Raw genomic sequence first — 27132 nt, forward strand, 5'->3', positions numbered from 1 at the left:
GCTTGGATGGCATGAACTAGCTTGGGGATGCCTGGAAACTCGACTGACTCATTTCTTCCCCTGCTGCAGCTCTCCATCGCTGGAAATGTGGCAAGTGCTGTCCTGCCAGACTTGCAGAAGAACACCGACTATAAAATATCCATCTGGGCCTATTACAAAGACGGTGCGCGAAGCGACACGGTTTCTGTTCAGCACAGGACCAGTAAGTGATCAGTGCTCGGTATCCACAGCCTAGGGATAATGAAGGGGGCACAGAATGCCTCAGAACCCATCACAGACCAGCAGCTCAGATCTGGCCATCTCCAGCTCTGAAAACCCAAACCTGACTGTCTGAAAGGGGCTGGAGATATTTAGCCTTCCGTCTTAAAGTGTTCTGAATTTGCCCTGAGAAAAATAGGCTGGGCAAACACAAGCAGGCTGGTGCATCTTAGAAGGCATCTGCTACCCTTGCGTTGTGTTTCACATCATGGAATACATTGCTTTCCCCACCCTTGCTTCTCTGTAGTGTATTGATGCAAATGAATTGGCTTTCTGTAGGGTGTTCAGCTGAACGTGTCGCCGTGTTGCCTAATGAATGTTGCCTGTTAGTAAAATATTGTCTGTTAAGGAGGGTGAGGATTTCTTCAGCTACGTCATTGCTGAGCTGTGCTTCATCTGAGGGCACTTACAAAAATGAGAGAGAATCCTGCAGGCAGACTCTGCCTTGGAAGCATTATCTAAATCTCGCTTTGTACAGACAGGATATGAGGTTAAAAAGTGGCAGTCCCAGAGGTCCTCTTAATTAATATTGCCTGTATAATGGCTTTGTTGGCAGTGAATGGAATACAATTCATTCAACAGCAGCAGTCCTCGCCTCCTCCGTCTCTCAGCTCTCAACCTCCTTTGCAGAAATAAACCCATTTAGGCTGGTGTTGAGCTGATGAAGCTCAGAGCAAATGGCAATCTTGGAATAAGAAGCTCAGGTTTTAATTATAATGAGTAATAATAACATTTGTTTACAGAAAGCTACTTCAGGCCAGTACCTAGAAGCTGCATACTGACAAAAAAAAAAAAAAAATTAAAAAAAAAAAATCTAGCATTCTACAGGTAGATAATGATAAAGGGACAATTAGAGCTGTTTAGGGGCTTTGGAAAATGAACGGCTATGCTTTAATCCATGAATTACAAAATGTCAGAGGAGCTCTCTCAGCCCACTGCAAATGACATGTGACGGTGCCCTTCTAGGCATATTTGAACAAGCCAGTCCTTGCTGGTGTTGGCACCCCAGTGGGACATGGAAGGCAATTTGACTTCTGCTTGTCAGCTGCTGTCCTTGTTCAGGAACAAGGATGCCTTAGGGATGTCAGAATTTTCCCTGCTGCAAGAAGAAAGCAAAGCGCTCAAAAAAAATCAGGTGTGCAGCTGGGCAGCCAAACCCGAGTCTCAGTGCCTGGGTGCTGCTGGTCGGTTTGCATGAGCAGTCAGAACAGTGCCACGCACTTCTCAGCGCCAATATTTGCATGTACAATCAATGTCCTTGATGGGGGTTCTTTCTTTTTAATGTTTAAAGAAAGAAGTGCCCACAGGGGAGAAATGGCACAGGAGAAGGGATGGCTGATGCTTTTCAGGAGGCAGGGCTGATCTTGGGCAGGTCAGAGGACACTTGGGGATGCCAACAAATTGAATAAAGCTTGTGCAATGGACGTATGGGAAGACGTGGCACTAGGCAGGACTCTGGAAAATTCTGGGATGTGGTATACTTCAAACCTTTACTGTTTCAAGCAAAAGGTACCATCTTGTGCTGTGCAATTACAGGTGGTTAGGATGTCCAACAGGGTCTGTCTATATGTCAGAGCTGGCGAATGGTAACTCATTCACCTAGGGCACGGCAATCTCTTCTGTTATCTGGACAACCCCAAACCCTTGGTTTGATTTTTGAGCCCTCTCCACCCTAATTTTCATTGTAAAATGAAATTCGGGGGGCTGGAACACCGATGAAAGCTATCTAGTTCTCCTCAGGATGGCAGACTTTGGGTTGCAGCCCAGTGAATAGCAGTGATCAGGCTGTGCTAAACAAAACGGAAAGTACATGTTAGGGGAGGTTGAGAAACCACTCTTCTTTCATAACTGCTTTTCTCTTTTCCTCTCTTGGCAACATCCTCTTATATAGGAATAGGTCAAGCCACAAAGTTTTTCTAAAAATGTCTCAGTAGACTTTGCAAGAAACACTGAAGTTTAAGGGCAGTGGCTGAAGTGAAACTCAGCAGGAAGCACTGATAACACAAGCTTTTCTCCCTGTCCTTCATCCTCCCCAGAATACATTCTGCTCTGAAGGTTAAGGGGAAAAAAAATGCCAGGTCAGAGCAACGCTCTTTGCATGCTGGTTTTGTGAAATGGAACCATGTTCTTCCCCTGGGCAGGAGATGAGAACAGAAAGTTCATTTTATTCAGGACCACTAATCCCCCTCACCCCACCTGAAACACCCATTTCAAAGCCGAGTGGGTTATACTCAAGGGACCCTGCAGACACCAGTCCCTCACAGACAACAGGTCATCAGAAACGTCATCCTCTTCTAGAAACCAAACCCATTCATCGCTGTCATGTGTCATTTGGTAGGCTTGGGATGACGTTTCTCCTCTTCCTGATAGGAAGAAAATTTGTTTCAAACTTATGGTTTGAGATTTATCCCCAATGTCTTTATGAACTCAACTTAAAACAGCTGAAGCTTTAGCTGGAAAAGGAACAAAAGTTGGAGGCAGTGATATGGTGCAGGCCCCTTATCTTCTTATCTAGCTTAGCACTTAGTGTTTAAGCTGTAATGGTGTAATTAAATATTCAGAGAGAGCAAGAGGGAGTCAAAATTACTTTTGGAGTTAAGATGTGTAGCTGAAAAAACTCAGGTGCTCAGCCTTTTTAAAAAATTATTATTATTTATTTGAATATTTAACTATTTACGTGGAGTGAGATCATTGCAACATAAATAACTGAGACGATACCTTAATTTCGTTCCCACAACCAGTGCCAGGTGGTCTGGGCATCCTTCTAGGAGGAGGGCACCCCTCCCCGCTGCTGTGCTAGTGCGGGGGGGCTGACAACCCCCTCTCTCCTTCCATCAGTCTGGTCCCTCCCTGCCATTGCCTTAATTTACACGAGCCTGAAACCCAAGCAAAAACCTGGTGCCAAAAGGAGTGCTTTAGTTGTCACAAAATGCATGGTGCCAGTGGTATTTGTTCAGTTCTTAGTCTCAGCTAGAGAAAAAAAAGGAAAAGTTTAGGATTATTTTTCGGTAACCCAGACAAGCAAACCTTTCTCTGCAGACTTACCAAGAAGCAGAGCAGGAACAAAAGCGCACTGATCTATTTACCACGGGTAACAAAGTTGTTACCGTATGCTTAAACGTAGTTCTGATGTTTCTTCTTGTTTCTCTGTTATATTTAGACTGAAGTCTCATTTGGTTTAAGAGCTCTCCTTTCAGTACGTTACTATAAATTGTCAAGTGTAACAAACTCCTTATCCTTGACCAAAGGCTCTACCCGATGATCATTTGTCATATTAATAAACAACATTAGCGATACTTCAAACAGATATAAACCTTTCACGCAAGCTAGTGGGAGTGTGGAAGATGCTCTTTGGGAATCTCCTGGGACACGGAGGTGTTGCTGAGCAATAATCCTTAGAAGATGCTGGAAGGGGTGGCTTTTGATCCTGCTGAGAAGCAGACAGTGACGTCTCTTGTACTGAGGGGAAGTTGTTTCATCCGGGCTAAGGAAAAGGAGCTCGAACAAAATAAAACAGTCACCTGCTTGTTCTGAAGGACAAGGATATTGGGGTCTCTCTTTGCCACAGTGTTTCCAGGATTGAGTGATGTGAATGAGGGTTGCAGGACATGTTAGCAGTCCACGGTGACACAGGGACTCTCCCCACAGCAAAAAGGCTGTGACATGACTTGGGAACCTGGATGCAAGGGCAGCCCTTTAAGGTATTTTTTTTTATATAACTGAATTTCAGCAGTATAACAATTTATTGAAGCTGTCAGTTGAAATATGCTGTCACCATAAATGGTTAGGTATTGCTCTCCATCCTTGCTCAACTTAGCTCAAATCCTACCCAGGAGTTTAAAGTGAAGTTGCATTGTGTCCCAGGCTCAGCGGAGAAATGGTTTTGTGTTAAGCCACCATATCCCAGGTGTGTTTCTGAATCTCAATTTTCTGCTAACATGGGCTCTTCCAGGCAGAGGGACAAATGGACCAGGCTGCAGTAGGACAGCCCATGTAGTCTGTTGGTCCATCAGAATAAGAACCACAGAGGTGGGGCCATGAAAGGAGTCCCACAGCTTAGGCAAGATGAGACAAAAATTAGTAAATATGGACTCGGGAAAATCTTCCCAAATTTGACAATGTTACTCCTCCCCATCTGCTCAGACAGTGTCTCTTGGAAGTTTTTGCCACTGGGGCAGAGCACGTGAGCGTGTCTCATCCTCTTCTGTGCAAAGAACTAGAGAGCAGTTTGGATGGGAACTGCTGCTGAAGCTGGGCTGAGCCGCCCTGGCTGACTTTGCACTGAAGTGGATTACAAAGTGCTTATGTGCCCTGTTGCTCTAGCTAAGCTGTGCCAGCAGCATCTCCAGCCTGGGGCCGATAAATGTCTTCAAGTTCTTGATCCAGCTCCTCAGTGAGCTCTGCCTAACAGAGCATACATCGCAAATAAAAAGGATTGAAATGTGGGGAAGAAGCTTCAACCCATGGCAGCCAGGGGAAAACCATGACCTATATAATCGCTGCAGATGATTATTTTGATGAAGTGGACTCCAGGGTTTTACTTTTGTTTGAAAATATGCCTGTGATGCTGGTTAGACCCCAGAGCAAGCAGGCTGGGATTCCTCCTACGGAGGAGCAGAGAGGTTCAAGAGTTAGTCGAAGACACAGGTGGCGTCCTCTGTGTCAGAGATGCTTCTCTCCTCCTGGGCAGCATCACGAGGTGACCTTTCCCTTGGCTGTCAGATCCATGCCGTCAAATTCTGCCGGGCCTGGGGGCTTTCCAGAATAAACCCAACTCAGAAGACTTCCCCTAACTTTCCCTTTAAAGTTCACTTAAACAGAGCCTCCACTTACCTCAGCCGAAGGAAATAGCCAGTGCAGCCAGCAAAGATGCAGACGTATGGCACAGCACTAATAATAGTGCTGCTGAAGTGACTTTACCTCCCACACTTGTTTTCTTCTCCGCTTTACCTTGCGGTGATGCACAGCAACAGCCTCCAGCCTGATTCAGCTGCTAGCAATCTTGGTTCAGCTTCAGTAAAGGTAAGCTCATTTTATACAGAAAAGGGAAGGAGGATCAATGAAGATGCAAATGATCTTCATTTAACCTGTGCTCTAAGGTCACCCTAGACTTTGCTGGGTGGGCAGAAGAGCCTTACAGGTAAAACCGCAGAATAGAAATCTCATAGCCTGGGTGTGTGCCCTTGACTGTCTTTAGGGCTCACCCATCATTTTTAGTCCCTTCTGAATAAAATGCTTCCTTTGCTCTGCGCAAGGCTTCTGCGTCTTCACACCAGCATGGGTTCAAGGCCGGACACATACACTTACGCTGAGCAAGACACTGCTTGGAAATAAGCTCCAGGAGCAGATGACCCCACACTGTCGAGCCCCTTGTTTGAACAGCGGATGGATTTAGCCCCCTCTGCTTTTTTCTTACCGACTCTCAGCCCCTACTTGGAGAAATCACGCCAGCATAACAGCCTCCGTTGCTAGGTCCAGTATGATACACAGCAGGACCCCAGGGAAAGAAATGCATTTACATAATTAAGAATTGCTCAGCTTCGGTCTCTGGCAAACCCTTTTCTGGCTGACCGCGGCTCAGCCCATCACCTGTTTGGGATACAGCCATACGTCGCAGTGCAGGGCCAGAAAAGGGAGAGTAGCTCAGGCACCGTACGTGATCCCCTCCTCGAGGCTGTGGGTGTTGGTGTGAGACGCGCTAGACAGAACTGTTGTGTGCTGGCTGCTCTGGGGTTTTTTAGAATATTTTTAAAAGAGAAAGAAAAAGCTGGAAAATATGAGAAATTATGATGGATTAACTTTGATTAGTGATCGAGGTTTAATTGGCAATAAAGATGTCATCCAGTGTGTCTCCAGATCCTTGATGAAATTCAGTTGCAGTTTGGGTCTTTATGAAGGGTATCCTTTGGTGTTTGTCCATGATGTATACAAAGGATCTCTTTTCCTTGTGCTTCCAGGACTCTTCCCCCCTTCCAATTTTTTTTCCCATGTCCTAAGCTTCGAATTGCTGAATGCTTGAGTTGCACTGTGTTGTACTTGGGCAATCCTCATCCCTCTAGAATCTCTTTTCTCTCTTGCCTGGTCCCCAAGGTGACTGCTTCTGCTCTGAGAGTTGGTTAACAGCACAGCAGAGCACTGAAACGTTCAGAAATGGGCTTGCAAGCAAGTGCTGCTGGTCTTTTTTATAGACATTACTACCTGCCTTTTACGCCGTTCACCTTTAATCCCTGCTGCAGATTCCCGGAGTCCACCCACCAACCTCTTCATTGACTCTGAGACCCCCACCAGCCTCCAGCTCCACTGGACCCCCCCCGATGGCCGCGTACAGCACTACAAAATCACTTACAACCCTGTTTCTGACGCCGGTGCTCAGCAAACAGTAAGTCTCTAGCTCCTTTGTACGTGACAGGCACCGGACCAGAGGGACATGGGGACAATTTCATGCCCAGGGGAGCTCTGCTCACTCCAGTGAGGTTTACCATAAGGATAGCTCGTTCACAGGAGTATAAAAATAAATCTCTTCCTGTGACTTGCTGGTGTGTTGCTTTGTGAAGAGGACCTCCGGGCGTCTTTGCGCTTAAGATATTTGTGTCCATCAAAGCTGCTAATAATGCAGCTTTCTCCCCTCCCTGAACTGAGGTGGGGAATTTTTGGAGGCAGAGGGGTTGAGGATAAACCTACTGCCCCTCTGAGTTAGGGAGGTTAAATATTAACCTTTTAAACCCCAGATTTTCTACCCAAACCCAGACTGGTTACCATGTTACAAGGCACTTCTGACCGATTTGCATGGGGAATATGTTACAAGGCACTTCTGACCCATTTGCACGGGGAATATCGGGGTCTTTACATAAGAAAATACTCTTCTGTTGGACATGACCGGTGTGATAGCAATGCATAGCCAGGCTTCCTCGGCTTGCTTCCACCGTTGCCTGAACTAAGCAGGGGTGCTGCCCTGAGCCCCGCTGTCCCAGGATTCGCCACTAGAACCCCTCCGTGTAACTCTGGGATGTAAGCAAGAGCTAGAACGGGAAGCCTGCCCAAATGTTAGGCTCTTTTTCCACCCCACTGTAGATCATGGCTTCTGGCAAAAGCAACAGCGTGACCCTGCAGTCGCTGCTGCCTGATCGAGCCTACAAGGTGATTCTTTCTGCCATCCACTACACGGGAGAGAGCGAGAGCACGTCCACGACAGGCCGGACGGGTAAGTGTATCAGCACGTGCATGTTCTTCATAACTTTCCATCCATCAGTGTCGAGGCAGTCTCTACCAGGGCAGCAATGTCCTTGCTTGCACTGGGCAAGGGCAGGGTTTTGCTCAGCAGGGCAGACTACTAGCCTTGAAAAGGGAAAATTCTGCCTCAACTTCTGCACTCCTCCCCCGAACTATTTGCAATTCCAGGATGACCGGGAAGGGCTGGTGACCGCCCGGGTCTCGAGCCAGGCATCTCCGTCCTGAATAACAGAGCTCACGTGTGCGTTGCTTTCTCTTTCAGCTCCTGCGTTGTCTAAATTCCCTTCCGTACGAGGATTCGTTCCATCTAAGCCAGAGGGTAAATCACCTCCTATAAAGTCTTGCTTTGGGTTTTTTTCCATAACAAATCGCACCGTGTGGGCTCTGCAGGGCAGGCAGGAGTGAGTATGTCATTTCTTGACAGATGCCTCTGGGGACTGTCCAAGGACAGCCAGAAACCACACAACTTCTTAATATCAGACTCACTTAGTAAAATGACTAGATAGTATTTTTAGAGGATTTCCGCACAACTTGACCAAAACGGAGCAAAAGGAATGTTGACATGTTTTAAATTAAAGTTCCCTCTGAAGTCCCTTATTAAATTTAATGAGCATATGTTCTCATATGCTGATATAAAGCAAACTATTAAATGGATTAGGAAGAAATGTTGAATTAACAGGGTTATAAAAAGTGGTTAAGAAGCAAATATTAGACTACAGATATTATGGCAGTAATGCCTTTTCCTGTCTATTTGAAATGATTCTAAACAAAACTTCAGTTTTAAAATGTATTGGGGAAAGCCACAAAGGAAGAATGAAGCAGATTAGGTAAGAAATTTTTTGTTTATACCCAGCAAATTGCATATCAGACTAAGTTTTCAAGTGGCTTATTGAGGAAACCTATAGGTATTCAGACAACAGTGGAAAAGTCCAGTGAACTTTCAAGTAGAAAACAATCCTCCCATAAGGCTGATGAGTCACCTCGTAGAATTTAATATAGCTGTTTGGCTATGATAACTGAAAAAACAATAGGACAAATATTAAATTCTGTATATTTTATAAAGTAACATTTTTTAACAAGTGGAGATGGTATGCAATAATGCTGGCAAAACTGTTCGATGTGCAGTAAAAGACTCAAATACCAATATGTTACCAAATTATTGGGAAAAGTGGTCTGATGTTGCAGGAGTGAATGTTTATTGTATAGTGAATAACTGCATTTGCCTGGGACCTGGGGAGAAAATCAAAAAAACAAAGAGAACAACAAGACAGCAGGAATCCTAGGCTGGAAAGTCTAGAAAAAAATCTTCAAAACAGAAGTGCATACTGCCAGTGCCAAGGATCCTTACCCTGACTCTAATATGCTTTGCCTAAGCTGAGCATTGCCAGATCAAAGAGCTGTGAGCAATCCAAGTGCCTTCATCCTGGGAAGGAGGTGAGGATTGCCAGGGATGACAGCAAGAGGGACCCTGGGGTCTGGGCAAGGGTCAGAAGGAGCTCCCTGACTCCCAAACAAGAAAGTCAGATACCTGGTAAATGGGCAAGTTTATAGCCTGCTTGTATAACTTTGGGAGGATTTCTTTTCTTTTCTTTTTTTTTTCTTCATCATGCTTCAATTCTGAGCAATGCCTTTGGAAAGCTGGTTGGATTCTGGGAGGGGAAGGGAGAGAGCAGTGTATAGCTTGTAGACATAAGTCAGATCATCATGGGTGTATGACATTGCTCCACGACCAGGGGCTGGTTAAGATCAAAGAGATGGTTTTGAGGCTCTAGTTTCAGTAACTGATTTCTTCACTGATTTCCATAGATGCCTTCAATAGTTTTATACCCAATTCTACAGGAATTCTAGTACGTACACATAAAACTACGCATCAGGTTGAATAATGGAGATCATGGCAACTGGTAGGTCTTTGTGGCTTAACTCCTGGCTTCTGCAGTCCCATGACCATCAGAGTACTAGGTTTGGGTGCCCTTTCTTTGATGTATGTCTTGATCATGAAGAATGGCATTGAAACTCCTATAGACTTAGGAATCTTGGGTGCCTTGAGGAGGGTAAGTCACCCCCTTTAGATTTTTTACACATTTTACAAAAGTTATGTATGGAAAATTGGAAGCCCTGCTTTTCTGATGAGGTATGAAATGGCATTGATGCAAGAATAGCAATAGCAAGGCTATAACGAAGCCTCAGTGTAATGATCTGCTAGATTCGATTATACTGATGACCTAGAAAACCATTTATGAAATAGCCCATCTTGTCAAGTGTCCTTGATTTTCAGGGACATTTCTCATTTTGCATCAAGCATTCCCTTTGTCCCAGCTCCATCTGGCATCCATGGCCTGGGATTTACATGGCAGCAGATAATTGAAAGTAGCATTCGTGCTCTGTTTTCTAAAACACCCTCTTACCTGAGCCTTATAAATGGAAAGTGCTCATAACCATGGTGCCTCATGTTCAGCTTCACATCCCAGTCTTTTCTCCTCTGGTTTTGCTTTCTGTCCTTTGGCATCTTAGAGGATTCATCAAGGGAATTTCTGAAAGGCAAACTGCAAAACTTTGCCAAAACTCTTTGTGTTTCCCTAAAGAGTTCAAAAGCCAAACTCTTAGGCTGAGATACATTTTTTTTTTTTTTTTTTCCTGTGTGTATTTCAAGTTTCAGGTACAAATTTGGAACCGCAGCTATCTTTACCTTATAACACCATTAAGGTGCATGTTGCAGTAAAAGCACTGTTTTAAAAAGAAAAAAAAGTGGTTTGATGCCTGTTTTTAAAAAGAAACTTGCAGAACATGATGCTCCCTTGTATTTCATGTTATAAGGTGCCAGGTGAGTTAGTCAAAAGAAAGCAATCATGAAGGTGTTTGATGATGAAAGACAGTATTTTTATTTTTGTGATGCGTAAGCCAAGGAACGACCTTTATGTCTGCATAAACATAAATTCTCTCTTTCTCTCTCTCTCCATATATATAAAAACAAGACTAAAGAAGCTCTAGAATATTCTGTTTCACTGTTTTTCCATTGCTCTACCTAGAGGAACTGTATTTACTTTGCTTCCATAATCCCCTACCGTCTTTTTTTCCCTAACAGTTTTTCCCTTTTCTTCTCACAGCCTGCCCCACCATCAGCTCTACCAAAGGCTCCGTACGAGGTACAGTAACATATCAACCCCAGTGGTGCCGGGCTGTGAATGTGAAAACACTACCTGGTGTAGGCTTTTGAGAAATATGCAAGAGCTGAGCAGGGGGGAAATGGTTTCCCTGTCCTAAGGGAAAGGGGAGAAGTCTGCGAACCAAAATAGGAAAATTTCCTTTATCGGGTAGAAGAGTATTCTGCACTAACTGAATTGCTATGCCCCTGCTGTTCCACCAGCTCCTGCTCTCAGCTGTTAGTGCTTAATGCCAGGATTTTCACTGGCCTTAAGGAAGCTAGGCTTCAAACGGCTGTTGAATTTCAAGAGGATTTCGATTCCTAACTCATATAGGCTCCTTAAGAAAAACTCAGTCCATCACCAAGATCACCTTTGCATCCTCTAGAGGAGCTACAGATACCCAAAGAGCTCTCTGCAGTCAGGCTGTACGGACTTTGCTAGGGTAGCAAGTTCTCATTTCTCCTGTCTATGCCGTAACCCCTCTTCATGCTGTTGGGGTTGCTGTATGTATTTGTTACTTAAAAAGCAATTAGTCCTGGTTAGAAAGTGATATCACCTCCTTCCCGAAGAGCTTTGTGATATGGGTGGGACTGAGAAATACTCTGTATCAGAGATAAATGGCTCTCAAGTAGGTAATTACTTTTGGCAAACTCCCTAGTACTGTTGGAAAATGAAAAAAAAAAAGCAAGCACCCTGGACCAATACCCAGGCAAAATAAAAAAATCAAGCCAAGAAACTGCAAAAGATTGTGAACGGTGAAGGGGTGAGGGAATCCAGACTGAAAGCACCGTGTTGTAATGAAGTTGTAGCCTTTCCATTTGCTAAAGAACGAGCTATCTCCTTCATCCCAGCCTGCTGCAAACTCAGATAAACTAAAAAAAGAATCCCAATTGCAAGATCTTGTCTTACTGAACAGAAAACTGAAATGAGAAAATGACTCGGAGCTTTAACGATGAGCTGGGAGAGTGAGATGAAGCTGCACTAGCCAGGGAGACGATGTCAGAGATGTCAAGGGAGAATCTCTGTAGACCGCATAAGGCAGGTCACCCCTGGGTGCCTCGTGAAAATAGAGAGAAATGGAAATGCTCGTATTTCAAAGGTCTTTCCTAATTTTTCTGACTCTTACATGTAAGTCATTTCAGAGCAGAAATAATTCTCTCTCCCTACTAGCAATTACTGGACTGATTCCATGTCTTTTGAAGATAATATTTTTGCATCTAGTTGAAAAGGAGAAATTGTTGGAGTAACTTCTTTCTCATATGTTTTTCATTCTGAAGATTTGAAAACACAGTTGTGAAAGTCTCCATCCTCAGTCTACTCTTCTCCAAGAGGAGGAGATTACAGCAAATATGTACAGAGGGTACAGACACAAACTGTTTGCCTTGGCTGCCACTTAGGAAGTACACTCCAGGTTTCTTGTGAGTTTGCGCAGCCTTGTTGGTGTCCGGGTTTCTATGGGATTTTATCCTATTGCCTTCTCCGTGTTAGCTAGAGGCTAATTCTACCTGCTCTTCAATCACACTTCTTTTGCACTCTTTTCTAATCACTTATTTTTCTGTTTGTCTTTGTTCCAGGATTTGATATGATGGAAGTTTTTGGCTTGGTAGAGAAGGAATACGCCTCCATTAAAGGCGTAGCTATGGAGCCATTCATATTCAGCAGTTCCCGTACCTTCACCCTGTTCAGAGACACTCAGCTCACCCTGAGGACCAGGTGGGAGTGGAGCTGTGACCGTTGTCGTCATCATCATCAGTCTCACGCATACATGTTAGCTATGCTCACAGCAAAGGAAGATCACTGATTTGTGGATGAATGATGCAGCCCCACTGGAAACTTCAAAATGAAATGATAAAGATGATGAGCTAAATCAAACCATAGGTAGACTTAAAAGAATGCCAGAGTATTTTTCCTGACTATATCAAGAAATTAACCTCTGACTTTCCTCAAGATGAGTAGGAAATATGTCAGGCAGAAGTTAAGGGGACGCGATAGGGGTATTCATTATATTTTTTGTGTGGCCAAACATTTTCACAGTGAGGTTTTTCCTTTTTTACAAAATCACTTTTTCCAGCAGTGTTAGTTGCTGTGATGGCCATAAGGATCATGTTATGTCTGGACACTGCACCATCCTTTAGGCATTCTGTCCACAACCACGTACGCTTTGGTGATGGCAGTTTGAGGTCACATTTTCATCTTCAATCCCTTCTCCCAGCATCTCTGGTTTGGAGACAGATTTTTGCTTTAGAAAATATTTGTCGCATAGTTGCTCTCTGCAGCTTGGTCTTTATTGGTGAGAGGGAATAACCACTGACTGGGTTGTGACTTGACCCTGTTTCGTTGCGTACGAGGCTTCTCTGCAGGGTCCCAAACATGCCAGGCAGCTCCCACCACCTCACTCATTTTTTGCAACTATAAATCAGGAATGATCTGACTCCTGACATTCAGTGTTACTTTGTTTAAAGCCTAATTACTGAGGCACTGGCTCAGCTTAATCTTAGTTAAAGAAGCAAAGCTTCTTAGAGTAAACAGAGTGGGGGAGATCCAGAGAACTCTTTGGTCTAAATACTCAGAAAATTATGGGCAAATCCTTTTGTTCAGCTGATACATATGCCTTTCCAAGGACATTACTCCTTCAGAAACAGAGAGAGAAATAAGAACCTGGCATTATTTATGAATCAGTCCTGAAAAGATGCTTGATGAGTTGTGTATATGCCCATGCAAATGTGTCCTGTTTCAGATTACAGGCATAACCAATTTGACCTTCCTCCTTGCCTTGTATCCTCTTGCTGCCGCTCCTGCCCACTCTGCTCCGATGGGTTTGGCAGTGGCTGCGGAGGGAGCTGGGTCGTGCCAGCAGATGCTGACAGGCATCGCTGCGTGGTCCCGAGTTCCAGCACTGAGCCCGCATTTTGCAGCTGGGACGCGGGGACCCGTAGGGTGCTTTCTGCTCATCCCTGAAGGGCACTTACACCGATTTCTGCCAAGGCTTAAAGATTTACCCCGTGATACACGACGACCATTCCTCCTTCTTAAACAGGAGACCTGGGGGAGTGTTTTGGAGCCTGGCAGGGATGTTTTGTAAGCTACTGCTGGGCTCTCTTTTGAAAAGCATTAAGGCTGCGCTCGCTGTGTCTTGGCATTCCCCGAGGCAGCTCTGGCAGTGATGGACTGACATCGACTGCTCCACCTGGATATACCCCCCCGGCGCGAAGCGAAGGCCCTTGAGGGCTCAACGCTCAGCACAGGCTTCAACAGCCTGAGAGGGACACACAAAACAGGGGCCAGGCTCTCTCCTGCCGTATCGTCTTCAGCTCCTGGGGGGGGGATGCTTTTCCAGGCCACCCTGTCCAAGAAACACAACAGATGAGTCCCGTCTGTAGGATGTTGTCTTCTGGCTCTCGCTGCTTGAAGCCACTGATGCTTGCTGGGCTTGTCTCGTTCCAGCGATGTCCACCTCTTTGCAATCCCACCCGAGCACACCATCAGCATCCTCCTGCGCCTCCTGCCCGAGACCCCCAAGGAGCCCTTCGCTGTGTGGCAAATAACAGATGAGGACTTCCAGCCCCTTCTCGGTGTTAACCTTGACCGTAAGGTTTCTTGTTGAATACGTTGAATTCAGGTATTTGCATACATTTCTGCGAGCAGCAGAACTCATTTGGGCATTCACTTGGAAAGTTTTAATGTTTTTGTTGTACGGCAGCAGTTTTTTGGGAAGCTTTGCTGTTGCTGCCAACCTTGCATTTTAAGTACTGCCTAGTGCAAGTAAGAGACAGATTTTCATTTTTATTCTACTTGTAACATATTCTTTAGTTTTACATATTCTTTTTCTTTTCCATTGTTTTGAAGAATTTCATAATAACACCTGGAGTCTCTCACCATGTTTAAGCCTGTTTATTTACTGTTGTTCATATGTGGGTGAAATCAATTTCTCTTTTAATTCTAAGCTGTCATTTGTCCTATTTTCCCTGTAGCCAGTAAGAAATCCTTGACCTATTTCAATCATGACTACAAGGCTGATTTACAGGAAGTCTCCTTTGACCAGCAGGAAGTGAAGAAGATATTCTATGGGAGCTTCCATAAGGTCCTTATCAAGAAAGGGAGAAATGTGGCTCACAGTCTCACTCCAGTCTGGGAGTATTGTGCCATCAATGTGTATTGTTCAAAGTGAGGAGTGATTATACAAAGGCTTTGCATCTGAGTTGCTGGGGAACTGGCAAACCTATTTGATATGTTGTAGTTTATAATTGTAAAGAATTGAGGTTCATCCTGTGTTCAAAATATGGTTTCCATATATTGATTGCTTCCCTTTCTCCCCAGGAACTCCAAAACTGAGGGGGTGTGGGGGTGTGGTGTGTGTGTGTTAGGTCTTAATAATCAGGAAAAATTGAAAAATCAAACATTTTTTTTAGAATTTGGGATTTTGGTGACCATTTAGTGCTGGAAGGAAGGGAAAAAAAAAAAATCCAGCCTTGTGCAAAAACCATCTTATCACTCATAACAGGGGTCTTTTTTGGCCGTCTATGTCCTCAGAGCAAAGGTATTCCACTCAAATGAGCAAGAAGCACTTTCTATCAGTAGGCAGTTTCATTATTCAGCTAGTTCTGAAAACTGAATTATTTAATACTACAGCTCCAGAAAGGCTTCTCCCAAGGAGGGGTGAGGGGACCATCAGGGAAAAGTGTGGTGCTGCGCAGCAGACAGCACATACTGAAACTTATTCCTGAGCCCCCTTGAAGCATTTGCTCATTAAAAACACACCACCAGTAACAGCAGCAGTCTGGGAATTGGGCAGAAGGCATTACTGTCTTTAAAAAGACTCCTTCATCTCATCGCGGAGCTCCAACCCGCCTCTTTTCCACCTGCTGCCCAGGTGCACGTGGCCGTGAGCCACTTCAAGATCCAACTCTATCTGGACTGTAAGAAAATAGCGGAGAAACCTATCAACACCGTCGGCAGCATCTCCACCGCCGGCTTCATCATGCTGGGAAAAGTGACGAGGACCAGAGGACCCAGGAGCGGGTCTGCGTCGGTGAGTCCCCAGCGGTGCGTGCTGTCGGAGAGCGGCGGGGCTTCGATTTGGAGCTGGCGAGGGTGGGCAGATGGAGAGGAGTGCCGTCTCGCATCATTCTCGCTCCGAATGCCTCCGAACGCTGCCGTGACGCACGACCGTGTCCTGATCCCGCTGATCTCTGCGATTTTAATGAGCTTTCCTAGCGCGGTGTTTCTCCCCCTCGCCTCCTACCTCTGTCTGAGGTCTGTGATCAGAGGCAGCAGCACGAACGTGTCCCGGAGGTGCCTTCGGCTGGCTGCATCGTCTGGGGACCGGGGGAGCACAGATCCTGCACTAAAATGCTGAAGCAGACAGGAGGGTTTGCGAATTGCTTCTGCAAGGGAAGATTGTGCACGTCAGCCCCCGCCGAGTGATATCGGGAAATGCCGGTGACTGAAGGCAACAGGGCTGGATGTGCCTCAGTCTCCAGCGTGTTTGGGCTTGCCTATCTGCATGTAGATGATAGGAAAACAATCATCAGTATATAAGCTCTTTGTCAGCTGCTACTCGAAAAAAACCCAACCCGAACACTCAGTGCCAGCCAGCTGGTATATCCTTACGGCATTGCACAGCACTGCCGAGAGCCCGCTCCCTGTAAGAGGAAAGAATAAGGGAAAGCGTGGACTCGGTGTCATTCCCTGTGACAGCCCAGTGCCTGGTCCTAAGGGCAAACCCACCCATGTATGCCATTGCCTGGCAGTCTGTTGCCACGTTTACTGCACAAACCAGGAGCGTTAAATACATGCAGAATAAGGGGCAAGTTCATCACTCGCTACGTGCTAGCAGGACTGTCGAAAATCATTCGTGACCCATGTGAAGCTTTTACTCCTTGGCTCTGCTTTTAGATCTAGAAGTCCAGGGGAAAACAACACATCAGTTGATTTACAACTTCCCTTGCCTCAAAGCAGCACAGTAAAACCAGTTTGTCTCCTATGCCTCCTCAACCGCAAAGAGAGAAGCAGATGTCTGGGATATACCAGGAAAAAAGTGGACACTGGGATTGCCTGTAAGATATGGGGTCAGCTGTATAACAAACCGGGGGACGGTGGTATTCAAGCAGTATTTACTTATTTCCTAAATAAATTCTGTGGCAATTTGACTACAAGCCTGTGGCTGACAAGCAGGAATCTGTGCTCTCCTTGTCCCTCCCAAATTCTCCCTGCTAGCAGCTTAGCTAGACAGCTCTAGCTAAGTAATGAACAGCTTCATGCCATCCCTATTCCCATTGCCTTTCAAGCTCAGCAAAGTTTCACGTCTTCCACGGCTCTGCTGCCCTTGAGAAGACAGAGTGTCTCATTACTGGTTATTGTGGAACCTTATTTAATTTAAGATATCTTTAAATGCCGCTTGATCTACAGGGCTTATCTATATCTGTGTGCTGCATGTCACACTCCCTGGGCTGTACAGCTTGCTTGTTGTTAAATGCATGGAGTGGAAGAAAAAAAACCGATGAGAAATGGTGTCAAGGAAAGAAAAAAAAATCTCTGCCTCATTATTTTGATTTGGCTTTGTGCAGTGTGTGCTCCTTTGCTAATCAGAACGGGAAGATGTGGCAGTTGTGAGGGATGTGGTGAGAGAGACAGGTTGGGGTTTCTTGGGAGGGGATCACCTCTGTCCTGGGAAATGCTGCTGCCACTCTTATCTCCATGGCCCTAAGGGGAGCAAAGCAAAGTTTGCTTTCACATTTTGGTGAGGCTGAAGCCCAATTACTTGAGAACCTGCCCGCTATTGCAGGTTTGTGAGTAAATGGGAGACTTTTGCTGGTGTGAAGCCGCTTGTTGACTTGCTTAGCAAGACGCAGAGACCTGAGGGCTTGGAAAACACCCAATGCCCAGGGGTACTTTTCACGTTGTGGCTTTTGGGGGCACAATTATAGTTAGGACCACATGGAGAAGTTGTGTCAAATCATCGATGAAGATTATTTTTAGCACTTGAATGTCATGAGATTTGGTGATGGACCATGTATGCCAATGCTATTTTCTTGTCAAACTCTCTTTTTTTCCACAGTTCCAGCTGCAGTCTTTGCAGATCATGTGCAGCAGTGTAGGGGCAGAGGAAGACAGATGCTGTGATCTCCCTGCACTGGTAAGACAAGAGGGACCACTCTGCTAACTGACATGAAGCTGGGTATGATGGAACAAGTCCATGGCACTGAACTGACACTGCAAATGATTTTCATAGACTCAAGAGGGAAACCATGGGGTTTTTTTCCTCTTCTCTTGCGAATAACTGCTGTGTGGTTCTTGGTGAAGTGAACAAAACTGCGTTTGCTTCAAAAGGAAAGAAAACTCCACATCCCAGTGCAGTGTATATCCCTCCTGTCATGACCTCATCTGTGACAGCAGTCCTGACAGTCCTACGGCTTTGCTGCCACCTCAGCCCTGAGTCACAACACCCCCCTGCTCTTCCTTTCAAGTTTTCTTTTCAACACAGAAAGGTGCTTTGTGGGGTGTATGAATAATTAGCAAGGAGAAAATTATCTTCCAGTATGTGTTACACAAATTTCGGGCACGGCCGGTTCATATTTTTTGTCTAACCTTGTTATTTGACAGAAAAATAAACTGCTCAGCTGCTCACAGAAATCTCTCAGTGGAGTAGAGAAAAATTCTGCTTCTCTCCAACTGAAAGACTGAATTTTGAAACACTGAAGACATTAACTGTGATCCATCCTGCTCTTGCTACGCTGCTGCTCATGCCACTTTGGCTTGCTTTTGTTTCAGAGGGATGAGGAGACCTGCCCTACCTTAGCTCCTGCCTGCTCTTGTACTTCTGGCCGCCCGGGCTTGCCAGGACCTCCAGGGCCCCCTGTAAGTTCACCCTTCCAACCAGTATATTGCACACACTGGTGCTGCTTCATGTTGTTTGGGCATGCCAGGCATGAGGATAACGCTCCTGGGGCTTCACAGGGTTTTAGAAACCTAGAATTATTTAGGTTAGAAAAGACCTGTAAGATCATTGAGTCCAACCGTTAACCTAATGCTACCAAGTCCACCACTAAGCCACGTCCTTAAGCGCAACGTCTACATGTATTTTAAATAACTCCAGGGATGGTGACTCAACCGCTTCCCTGAGCAGCCTGTTCCAATGCTTGACAACCCTTTCGGTGAAGAAATTATTCGTAATATCGAATCTAAACATCCCCTGGTGCAACTTGAGGCCATTTCCCCTCGTCCGATCTTAGGGAGCTTTGATGTCCTCCTCGTGCCAGGGCAAGGCTGAGGTGCTCTTCAGATTTCAGATGAAATGGGGAGATGGTGAGTTGGCAACGCAACAGCTGCAGCTGGGAACAGGCTGAGCAGTTCCTGGTGCCACGTTAATCCTCTTAGGAGAGGAGGACGGGTCACCCTCGGTGCCTGCAGAGATTTCATGGATTGGAGGCTCTGAAACTCTTTGTAAATGAAAAAAAAAAAAAAAACCCACCACGAAACCTTCCTATCTGGTTTCTGTGTTAAGCAGGAGCCTTATAAGTGTCTGGGTGGGTGGGCAGTATAAAGAGAAAGGGGAGACTTTGCAAACCTGCCTGTTCCCAAAGCTCTCTCTCTTTACACTGAATGTGTCCTGCAAGAAAACCCTGGAGGAAACGGGGCGGGGGGAGGGAGTGCTAACAGTCATTAAGTATGCAACATGCCTAGAGATAAAGGGCAAATGCAGTATTTTCCCTATCCATTACCAATGCAGGAGAGTCACCATGGGCTTAAATGGCAGGAGAAAATATTCCAGTTAAACACCAGGAAGCAGTTATCAAAAAAGTTTGCTCTTTGGAAGTTTGGGGAAAACCATTTTATTTGCACAAGGCAGCCAAAACCTGACAACCTGTCCACAGCACCCCATTTCAGCCACTCCAGGTGCTTTTCTCCTGGAAAAGAACTGTTAAAAAAATTGGTCTCCTTTCTCAAGTGAAAAGGTTTCAGGTCACCTCCTGCATTACTCTGGTTCAACTGTGAATTCAGTTCCATGCTTTGCAAGGAACAGTACCTCATTGCAGAGTAATTACGTGTTCACTCCGGTGGAAGTTTAATTACATAGTACACTCCACTATCACAGTTTGCTTCAATATCCTAAGTGCATAATTACCAGCTTGCATTGCCCTGTGGTTTAAACATCTCCGCAGTACGACTCTTTAAAGAGCAGGACTCTTTTAAGCATTAGAAGAAAATACAGTTTTGACACATAACCTCACACCACTAAACCCTTGGTAATTTCCTGCAGTTACAAGAGCACTCATTGCTATTTTTAAAACTCCAGTTAGCAAGACTATGTCCCACCTTGTATTTATCACTGTTCTTAATGAGTGTTTTTGACCAGGTCCAGCTGACTTCTGAAATGAGCTTCTGGGCACTTCTGAAAGCACCTTTCCCAAAGCTCCCTGCCTGTGCTGCTTAATTCAAATCCATTGTTTTTTTAGATTCAGGAGAAGAAACTTTCAGATTAAGATGTCAAAAGTTCACACGATATTGGTTCATGCCAGAAGATTGGTTTCTTCTCTCCATCCAGCAGTGGTGCAGAGTTAAGCCAGGTCTCCCCAGAGCTGGTTGCTGTCCCCAATCTCAGCACGTGTCTGTTCTCTCAGGATGATATTACAAAACCCAACATAGTCCCAAAGGGTTGTAAACGTGAGCGCCTCTTCTTTTTCTTCTCGAGTGTGTTTCCACGTTCATACGTGATGTTGCCTCAGCATGGATTTGCTGGGGGAGTTGGAGGGAAGAGGTTGAACAGGTTGAAACTTCATCTCTCCCTGCCGGGGGTGAGCGCAGTGTACCCACCGCCTGTCACGGAGGGGCTGTGCTGTTCCCCTCTTCTCCCCTTTTCCACATTTGCTGGATGACTTGATTCGTTTTCTTCTTGTCTCCGTTGGTTGCGAGCTCTCTGGGGCAGGAAACATTTTTTAATGTGCCCAGCAAAATGCACCAACTTCAGTCCCCTGGGCTCTTGGTTACACTGCAATAGAGATCATGATATTCATAACACCACTTTTGTGTCCTACGGGCAGGGCAGCCCTGGGAGGAGAGGACCTCAAGGGGAGCAGGGCGAGCCAGGACCCAAGGTGAGTCCTGATACTCAGCACTGCCTCTGGCTTTGCTTGCTTCAAGCTGTGTCAGAGGAACGATTCTGGAGTGCAGAATCCTCTCTTAGTGCAACTGGATCTGTTCATTCCTGGTCTGAACTGGGCTCCTTAGGCTGGGGGTTGTCTCACTGCACCAAGCAGAGCCCAAACAGACCCTTAAGGACTGACGCATTGAGGGGCATGGGATCACTTATTATTAATTAAGTGCTCAGTTGGGATTTGGAATTTGAGATGATGAGCCTGATTGCGCTGAATTAATGCAATGAATGTGGTCAGCAATGTTCTCTGAAAGCAGCCTTGCTGGAAAATGGGCAGTCTTTGTACTCTGCTTGTTCTGGCTGCCAAGCCTCCAAACCAGACAGAGTGGTAATGCGCTGGGGCAGAGCAGCGTGAGGACCGAAGCAGAGCAAGAACCACACAAAGCCTTCAGGTGCAGCCCTGAGGTGAGCAAAAGGAACGGCTGGGTCTCAATCCCCAAAACCTGGGGATGGGGGCAAGCCCTGGTGCAAACATTCACTGCTCCACTGATCAACGCAGGGCAGAGCCAGACCAGATTATCGGTCCCCTTCTTTGGGATAACATCTGGGAAAGCAGCATGGTTACGGGGGAAAGATTTTGGGGAAGGAATGAGAATGGATGCAGATCTCAGCCATGGGATAAGGAACATTTCCCTTTGCTCTCTGGCCACCTTGAATAACAGGGATGACCCGCTGCTTGGGAAGGTGAATTGTGCTTTGCAAAGCACCACCTCCAGCTTTGCTGTCTTCTGTGAAACATGCACCAAAACCTTGGACCTAAAGGGCAAAGGCAGACGAGGTTACTAGAGATCTCCTCACTGTCCTGACTTCATCTCGAATACCGTAGACGGTTCATGCTGACCCAGGTTGTGCAGTGCAGCCCATGTAAAGAGCAGGCACTAATTGCTTTCTTTCCTTATGTTTGATTTCATGTATTTGGCTTTAGGGTGAACCAGGCCCACCTGGACAAGTAGGGCCAGAGGGTCCTAGTGGCCAACAAGGCTCTCCAGGTTCCCAAGGAATCACGGTTCAGGGTCCTGTGGTATGTGATCTCTTCCATTACCTTTTTTTGTCACTTGCTCTTTGCAGCTAGAACAAGTCTCAGAAACGGGTGTCTCAATAAAGCCCTGCAAATGTGATCTATTTATTTACATCATCCTTACTAACAGCTGGACAGCTGCACTAGAGAGAGATGATGATCATTTTTTTCATGCTGATGAGGCCCTGCACTTAGTCATTCTGGCAAAAGACTGCTTTTGTCCAGACTCTCCCTAATGCGCCTTTAATGAAAACAGCCCAGTGGAGTATTCAGGCATTTTTCTTTGAGATGATCATCATTATTTGGCAAGGAGTAGAGGTGGAGGCTGCTGCGTGCATGTCTGGGATGGCAGAATCCCCATGCACATGCCGGGGCTGTAAAGTACTCTGCAGCACCACAGAGAGCAGGAGTGACCTGGGACGTGGATGTGGAGCAGCAGGATGGTGTCTGCCTTAAAGGATGCTGCAGCGTGCCTAACTATCTGCTTCTGTTTTAATTCAAGGGACCACCGGGAATTAAAGGAGAGAAAGGAGACACTGGAAGTCCTGGCATGCAGGTAATGGTAGACACCATTCTTTCTAATTGTCTCAAAGATTTGCCCATTTTTCCCAGTAACTACTTTAAGCAAGATGGAAAAGCCATAGAGTTGTTACTGTTGTCTGCTTGGAAACAGTCCTTTATTGTGGAGCGTCATTGCTTTCCCAAGGGAAACTGAGTCAGTTGATGCAAGAAAGACAGACCTATCTGGAAGCTAGATATAATGGAATTAGAGGTGGGATAACAGTGATTGCTCTGATGGATAATTCTGTTTCTTCTTCCATCTTTTTCTTATGTCCCCTGTTACAAGATGAATTAGGGCAATGATAATCAGATGCCAACTTTACTCAGCAATTTTGATTTACAGGGCATTCCTGGTGTGCAGGGAGCTCCAGGCAGGGATGGTCTTCAAGGTGCAAAGGTAAAATACCCCACCTCTGGGTTTTCATGCGTGTGTGCCTAAAATTCTGCTGTGAGTAAACCAGCAGAGACCTGAAACATCCAGCTCTCCTAATGCACTCAGTGCCTAACAGAATGGTCTTTTTGCAAAGCCAGAGGGACTGGGGGGGTGGGGAAGGGGGTCATCTCAGATTTGGCTGATTTTGATCAGGTGCCACCCTTCTTTCTTGCTTGGCAGATGCATTTTTTACCCATTCCTAGCAAGCTCCTGTTAAAAGCAGCACATGGAAAACCCACTTCACTGCTTACTAGGTCTCTTTGAATCTTCTCGTTAATAAATGACTGGATTTGGGTTTGCAGGGGGTGAGGGGACTAGAAGGCACAGCTGGGCCTCCAGGACCTCCTGGACCAAGGGTGAGTACTCACCATGAGTGATACAAATCGAAATCTCTTCCTCACCCAGAGGTGTCACGGCAAGATCCCTTCTCAGGGTATCACAGGGAATACTCGGCACATTGTACAGATGTCCACTTTCCCTGCCACCCTCAGTGTAAGAAGAAAAACCTTGGCTGCTTCTGGCAAGTTCTGGGGAAGCTTTGACCCAGCAAGGAGATGCTTAGTTTGCTATTTTTGCTTTCCTGGTTCTACTGTTTTTCAACTGTTGGTTGAGTTTGAGCTATATGGGCTTGCTAGACTGAAATCAGCAGGAGCTGGAGGATGCAAGTAGCTGTGAAAGTTCCCCCCCCCCCCCCCCCCATTTCCAATATCTGCTGCCAGGGCTGTACGTAGATAGGTGAATTTGCACTCTGTTGTGCCCGGGATAGCAGAACCTTAAGATCTGTTGATTTAAATCCATCTGCTTATTTCAAGGCACCACAGCTCTTCCAAGTTCTGTGAAACAGGTACACTTCACTTTACATGGGAAACTGAAACAAATTTGGTTTTAGATGGTGGGTGGTGGACCTGATAGTTACTGATTCTCACTGCTGAATTATAAGGAATTTGGCAGTCCTGAATAGTGTACGATGGAGATTGCTCACTGCTGTCTTTGCATCAGACCCCACAGGAGTTGTGCTAAAGTTAGGTATTTATGGGAACTAAGGTTGAATTCAGCTCGTAACTTTGACTTGCTCATCCTGGGAAGATGTGCAGCCAACAGGGTTGAGCCACAGCTTTCTAAATACAAGGAAAGCACTGTAGACTTTAGAGCAAGCTCTGAAAGCTGTTCTGGTGCTGCCTTGAAGATTTCTTTCATTTTCACTGACCAGAAGAGTTTTTAATCTCTATTGAGTTTAAAAGTAATAGCTGGAAAATTATAAAAGGGAGTATTCCTACTGGTTGGTTTTGGCTTATTTTTTTCTTCCCTTTATGGCTCCAAAGAGCACAGAAACTTCACAAAGAGGAGATGACCAAAGAAGGCACTTACCACTCTCTGAGCTGCTGTTACTGTTGGAGAGTATTAGAGGCAAACACAGGTCTTAGAGGCAAAAGAAAACAACAGCATGGTATTAGGAGGTTGAAGAAAAGGGTTTTCCTCTGGGCTATCTCTAAATCTGAATATATAATGAAGGATCTAAAGTCTGTAGGGTAAAAAACACATTGCTGTTTGTTGGCAAAATTCAGCTTTGCTGGCTTGACAGTAGTTGAGACAGTAATAGGAAATGATGTGAATATGACTCATACACGATATACTCTTAACATTGGACTCATGGCTGGACAGGGTCCTGACATAAACCTTAAGGCTACAATGCCCTTGCTAGAGTCCTCTAAACTCAAACTGCTGGTGCTCCTGGAGCTGTAAGGAGTCATCAGCCTTGAACAGAAAAAGAGGAAAGTTAGGAAGTAACTGGAATTATATCTGTGTCTTGTAAATAATGTCTGCAGGGTTTCCAAGGAGTGACGGGCTCCCGAGGCAGCAGTGGAGAGAAGGGACCTCCGGGTGACGTTGGGCCAACAGTAAGTTTCTGCTTTTGAGTCTCAAAGAAGGCCAAGGCATGAAATAACTGAGTGGAAACAAGCTGTTCCCACAGCAGCTCTCCCTCAGAGTCTAAAGAATAGTTTTAATTCACACTCGTCCTTCTTAAGGAGATGTCTGGATATGCGAAGCCCAGGCTACTTAACTGTTGATAAAGCATTTAACAAATCCCAGCTCCCTTTGCTCTCTTTAGATTCATAAACTGCACAAAATCCAACATCCAAATCCATTTCTGGTGTAAGATTCCAGAATAAAGCAAGAGGAGTCAGTCCTGAGCTGGAGTAGCCAGCATTGGGCTTGCAGGGGCAACCACAGGTCTAGATGTCACAGCTATTTCTTCTTCTCAGGTGTTAAAATCCACCTGCTATGTTGGGAAATCTGTTCTAAGATTGTATCTGAGGAATTTCAGCATTCCTGTTGATGGTGCTTTATGCCACTGCTCCAGCTTCTGCTTTATTATTCTTTTTCTTAAAAAAATCAAAATATTCCTATGAGCTTGAAGCTCTTCTGGTCACTGTCATGAGGTCAAGGAAATGATGTGAGTATGAGGAACAGAGTTCGTGCTCCATGTCCCACTAATGTAACCCACACCCCCATTGATTTTTTTTTTTGTTTTCTTCTGCTCTTCCTTTCCCTAGACTTCTAGTTTTTCTTTTCTTTCCTCATAGGGGCTGCCGGGTCCGAAAGGAGAAAGAGGAGAGAAAGTGAGTATTTCTGGTGCTAGGCACCACTGTCATTGTGTCCTACACTCAGAAGAGCGGAGGTGGTAACCTGCTTTGCAAGCTATGCTTACAAATATAAACCAAACCTTTGAAGTGCTGAATAACGTCTTGTACCTATAGCTTGCTGCCTTTCCATTTACCTGCACTGGTTATGCTGGTGGGATATAAATAATCCTGCAGCAGTCAGGAGCTCCGTAGTGTCAACTGTAGCAATGAAGAAGAAATGCCAAAATCCATTCTTTGCTGAGAAGGAAAAACCAAACCCACTTGGCTGCACTAAGTTGTTCTTTTTTAATGTATTGCATAAGAGGGGACTAATTTGTAATAATCCTCTGGCGTGCCCCAGCACAGAGCCTTTGAGGTCAGCAGATCCACGCTGCCTTTGAAGGTTATTTTATTGTAAGAGGAAGTTTTTTTCATCCTGACTTTTGGTTAAAAAGGAACCCTGTGTCTTTCTAGGAGTCTGAGTGTCATTACCAAGACTGACTTACGTGAATTAGGCTTCAGACAGGGGTGAGGTGCTTTTGTCTTAAGTTAATGCCTCAGTATCATAACTTTTAACAACATTCTCCTTCCATTCCCACCAGCTTTTCCTTTTCTAGAATTTTTTTTGGCAGTGGAAGTTTCCTTTTCCCCCTCCCTTGGCTGTTGTGCTAAGCTTTTTTTTAATTCTGAGTAATCTGCACAGCAATCCAGCTAGAGATGTATATTTTATAAATGTTTTTGGAAGTACATAGTGTGTTAGTTATGAATTTTTACAAATAGAGTCAGTGTTTATTTTTAAGCAGCTTTTTGCAATTTTATCACTTTTCCCTACTTTACTAAAACTTTCTAAAGGACCCTTGGTGTATGATTTATTCAGAATACAGTAGCAGTAAGAATCAATATTCATAAAAGATTTAGACAAAGATAAGACGTTGCAATATCTGATCATATTAAATGTTTTACATATCAGAGAACATTGAGTTATAGACTTAGCAACTTTATTGATAAAATTTGAGAGTGAAATTTACTCTCCCATTTTTGGTAGCTTTGGTAATTATTGAGCTTTGGTCTGGGCTTTTTGATGTGCGGGAGAAAAGCAATTGCTGATGTTTCCCAATTTCAATTTTATGGCTTCAGAGCTTTGTGATAAATAAATAAAGCTGCATTTCATGGTAATTAATAACTCTGAAACTCAAGCTGATGAAAAGTATGGGCAGAAAGCTATCATGCATTATGATATCGATCTTTTTTACAATATATTAATACTTCCTTTATTTTTCTTTTTTTTTTTTTTTTTTTTTAATTAAAAAAAATGTTTCGCTTTAGGGGGAACCACAGTCCTTGGCCACAATTTACCAGCTCGTTAGCCAGGCTTGTGAGCGGATGATTCAAAGTGAGTATAACCAGCCTAGCTCCGGAGTGTGTTCGCGCCTCTCCAGCAGTGGTGAACAAAACCAGAGGGGAGACAGCATGAAGCTGTCGTGACCCAGGTTGCTCCTTCATCCTGTGCCGTGCTGAGCACCACGCTTAGCAAATGTCCCATTGCATGTTCTCAGCACTAGGTTGGTTTTATTGGGTGACATTAGCTCAGAGACCTGTGAAATATTTCTCTGGAAACCCCTTTGGCACTTTGCAAAGGCTCCTTTATTTCTTAAATGGAGAAGCTTGAAATTAGTTTGAAAGAAATTATTCTTTCGGTGATTTGTGCTGAT

General features: G+C 45.0%; 1 protein-coding gene across 1 annotated transcript in view; it reads left to right on the forward strand.

Annotated features, from left to right (window-relative positions):
• COL20A1 (collagen type XX alpha 1 chain) overlaps window positions 1–27132 on the forward strand; it is a 52316-nt gene that overhangs the window by 21562 nt on the left and 3622 nt on the right. The window contains exons 18-36 of the mRNA XM_049816595.1: window positions 70–202; window positions 6495–6637; window positions 7330–7459; window positions 7751–7807; window positions 10593–10631; window positions 12206–12344; window positions 14076–14218; window positions 14603–14712; window positions 15502–15660; window positions 17689–17766; window positions 18402–18488; window positions 20672–20725; window positions 21710–21805; window positions 22305–22358; window positions 22707–22760; window positions 23099–23152; window positions 24623–24694; window positions 25382–25417; window positions 26747–26813. Coding sequence (XP_049672552.1) covers window positions 70–202; window positions 6495–6637; window positions 7330–7459; window positions 7751–7807; window positions 10593–10631; window positions 12206–12344; window positions 14076–14218; window positions 14603–14712; window positions 15502–15660; window positions 17689–17766; window positions 18402–18488; window positions 20672–20725; window positions 21710–21805; window positions 22305–22358; window positions 22707–22760; window positions 23099–23152; window positions 24623–24694; window positions 25382–25417; window positions 26747–26813 — 1705 coding nt within the window. The remainder of the gene's footprint in view (window positions 1–69; window positions 203–6494; window positions 6638–7329; window positions 7460–7750; window positions 7808–10592; window positions 10632–12205; window positions 12345–14075; window positions 14219–14602; window positions 14713–15501; window positions 15661–17688; window positions 17767–18401; window positions 18489–20671; window positions 20726–21709; window positions 21806–22304; window positions 22359–22706; window positions 22761–23098; window positions 23153–24622; window positions 24695–25381; window positions 25418–26746; window positions 26814–27132) is intronic.

The sequence above is a fragment of the Accipiter gentilis genome, chromosome 14, assembly GCF_929443795.1.
Source record: "Accipiter gentilis chromosome 14, bAccGen1.1, whole genome shotgun sequence".
NCBI classification, from domain to species: Eukaryota; Metazoa; Chordata; class Aves; order Accipitriformes; family Accipitridae; genus Astur; species Astur gentilis.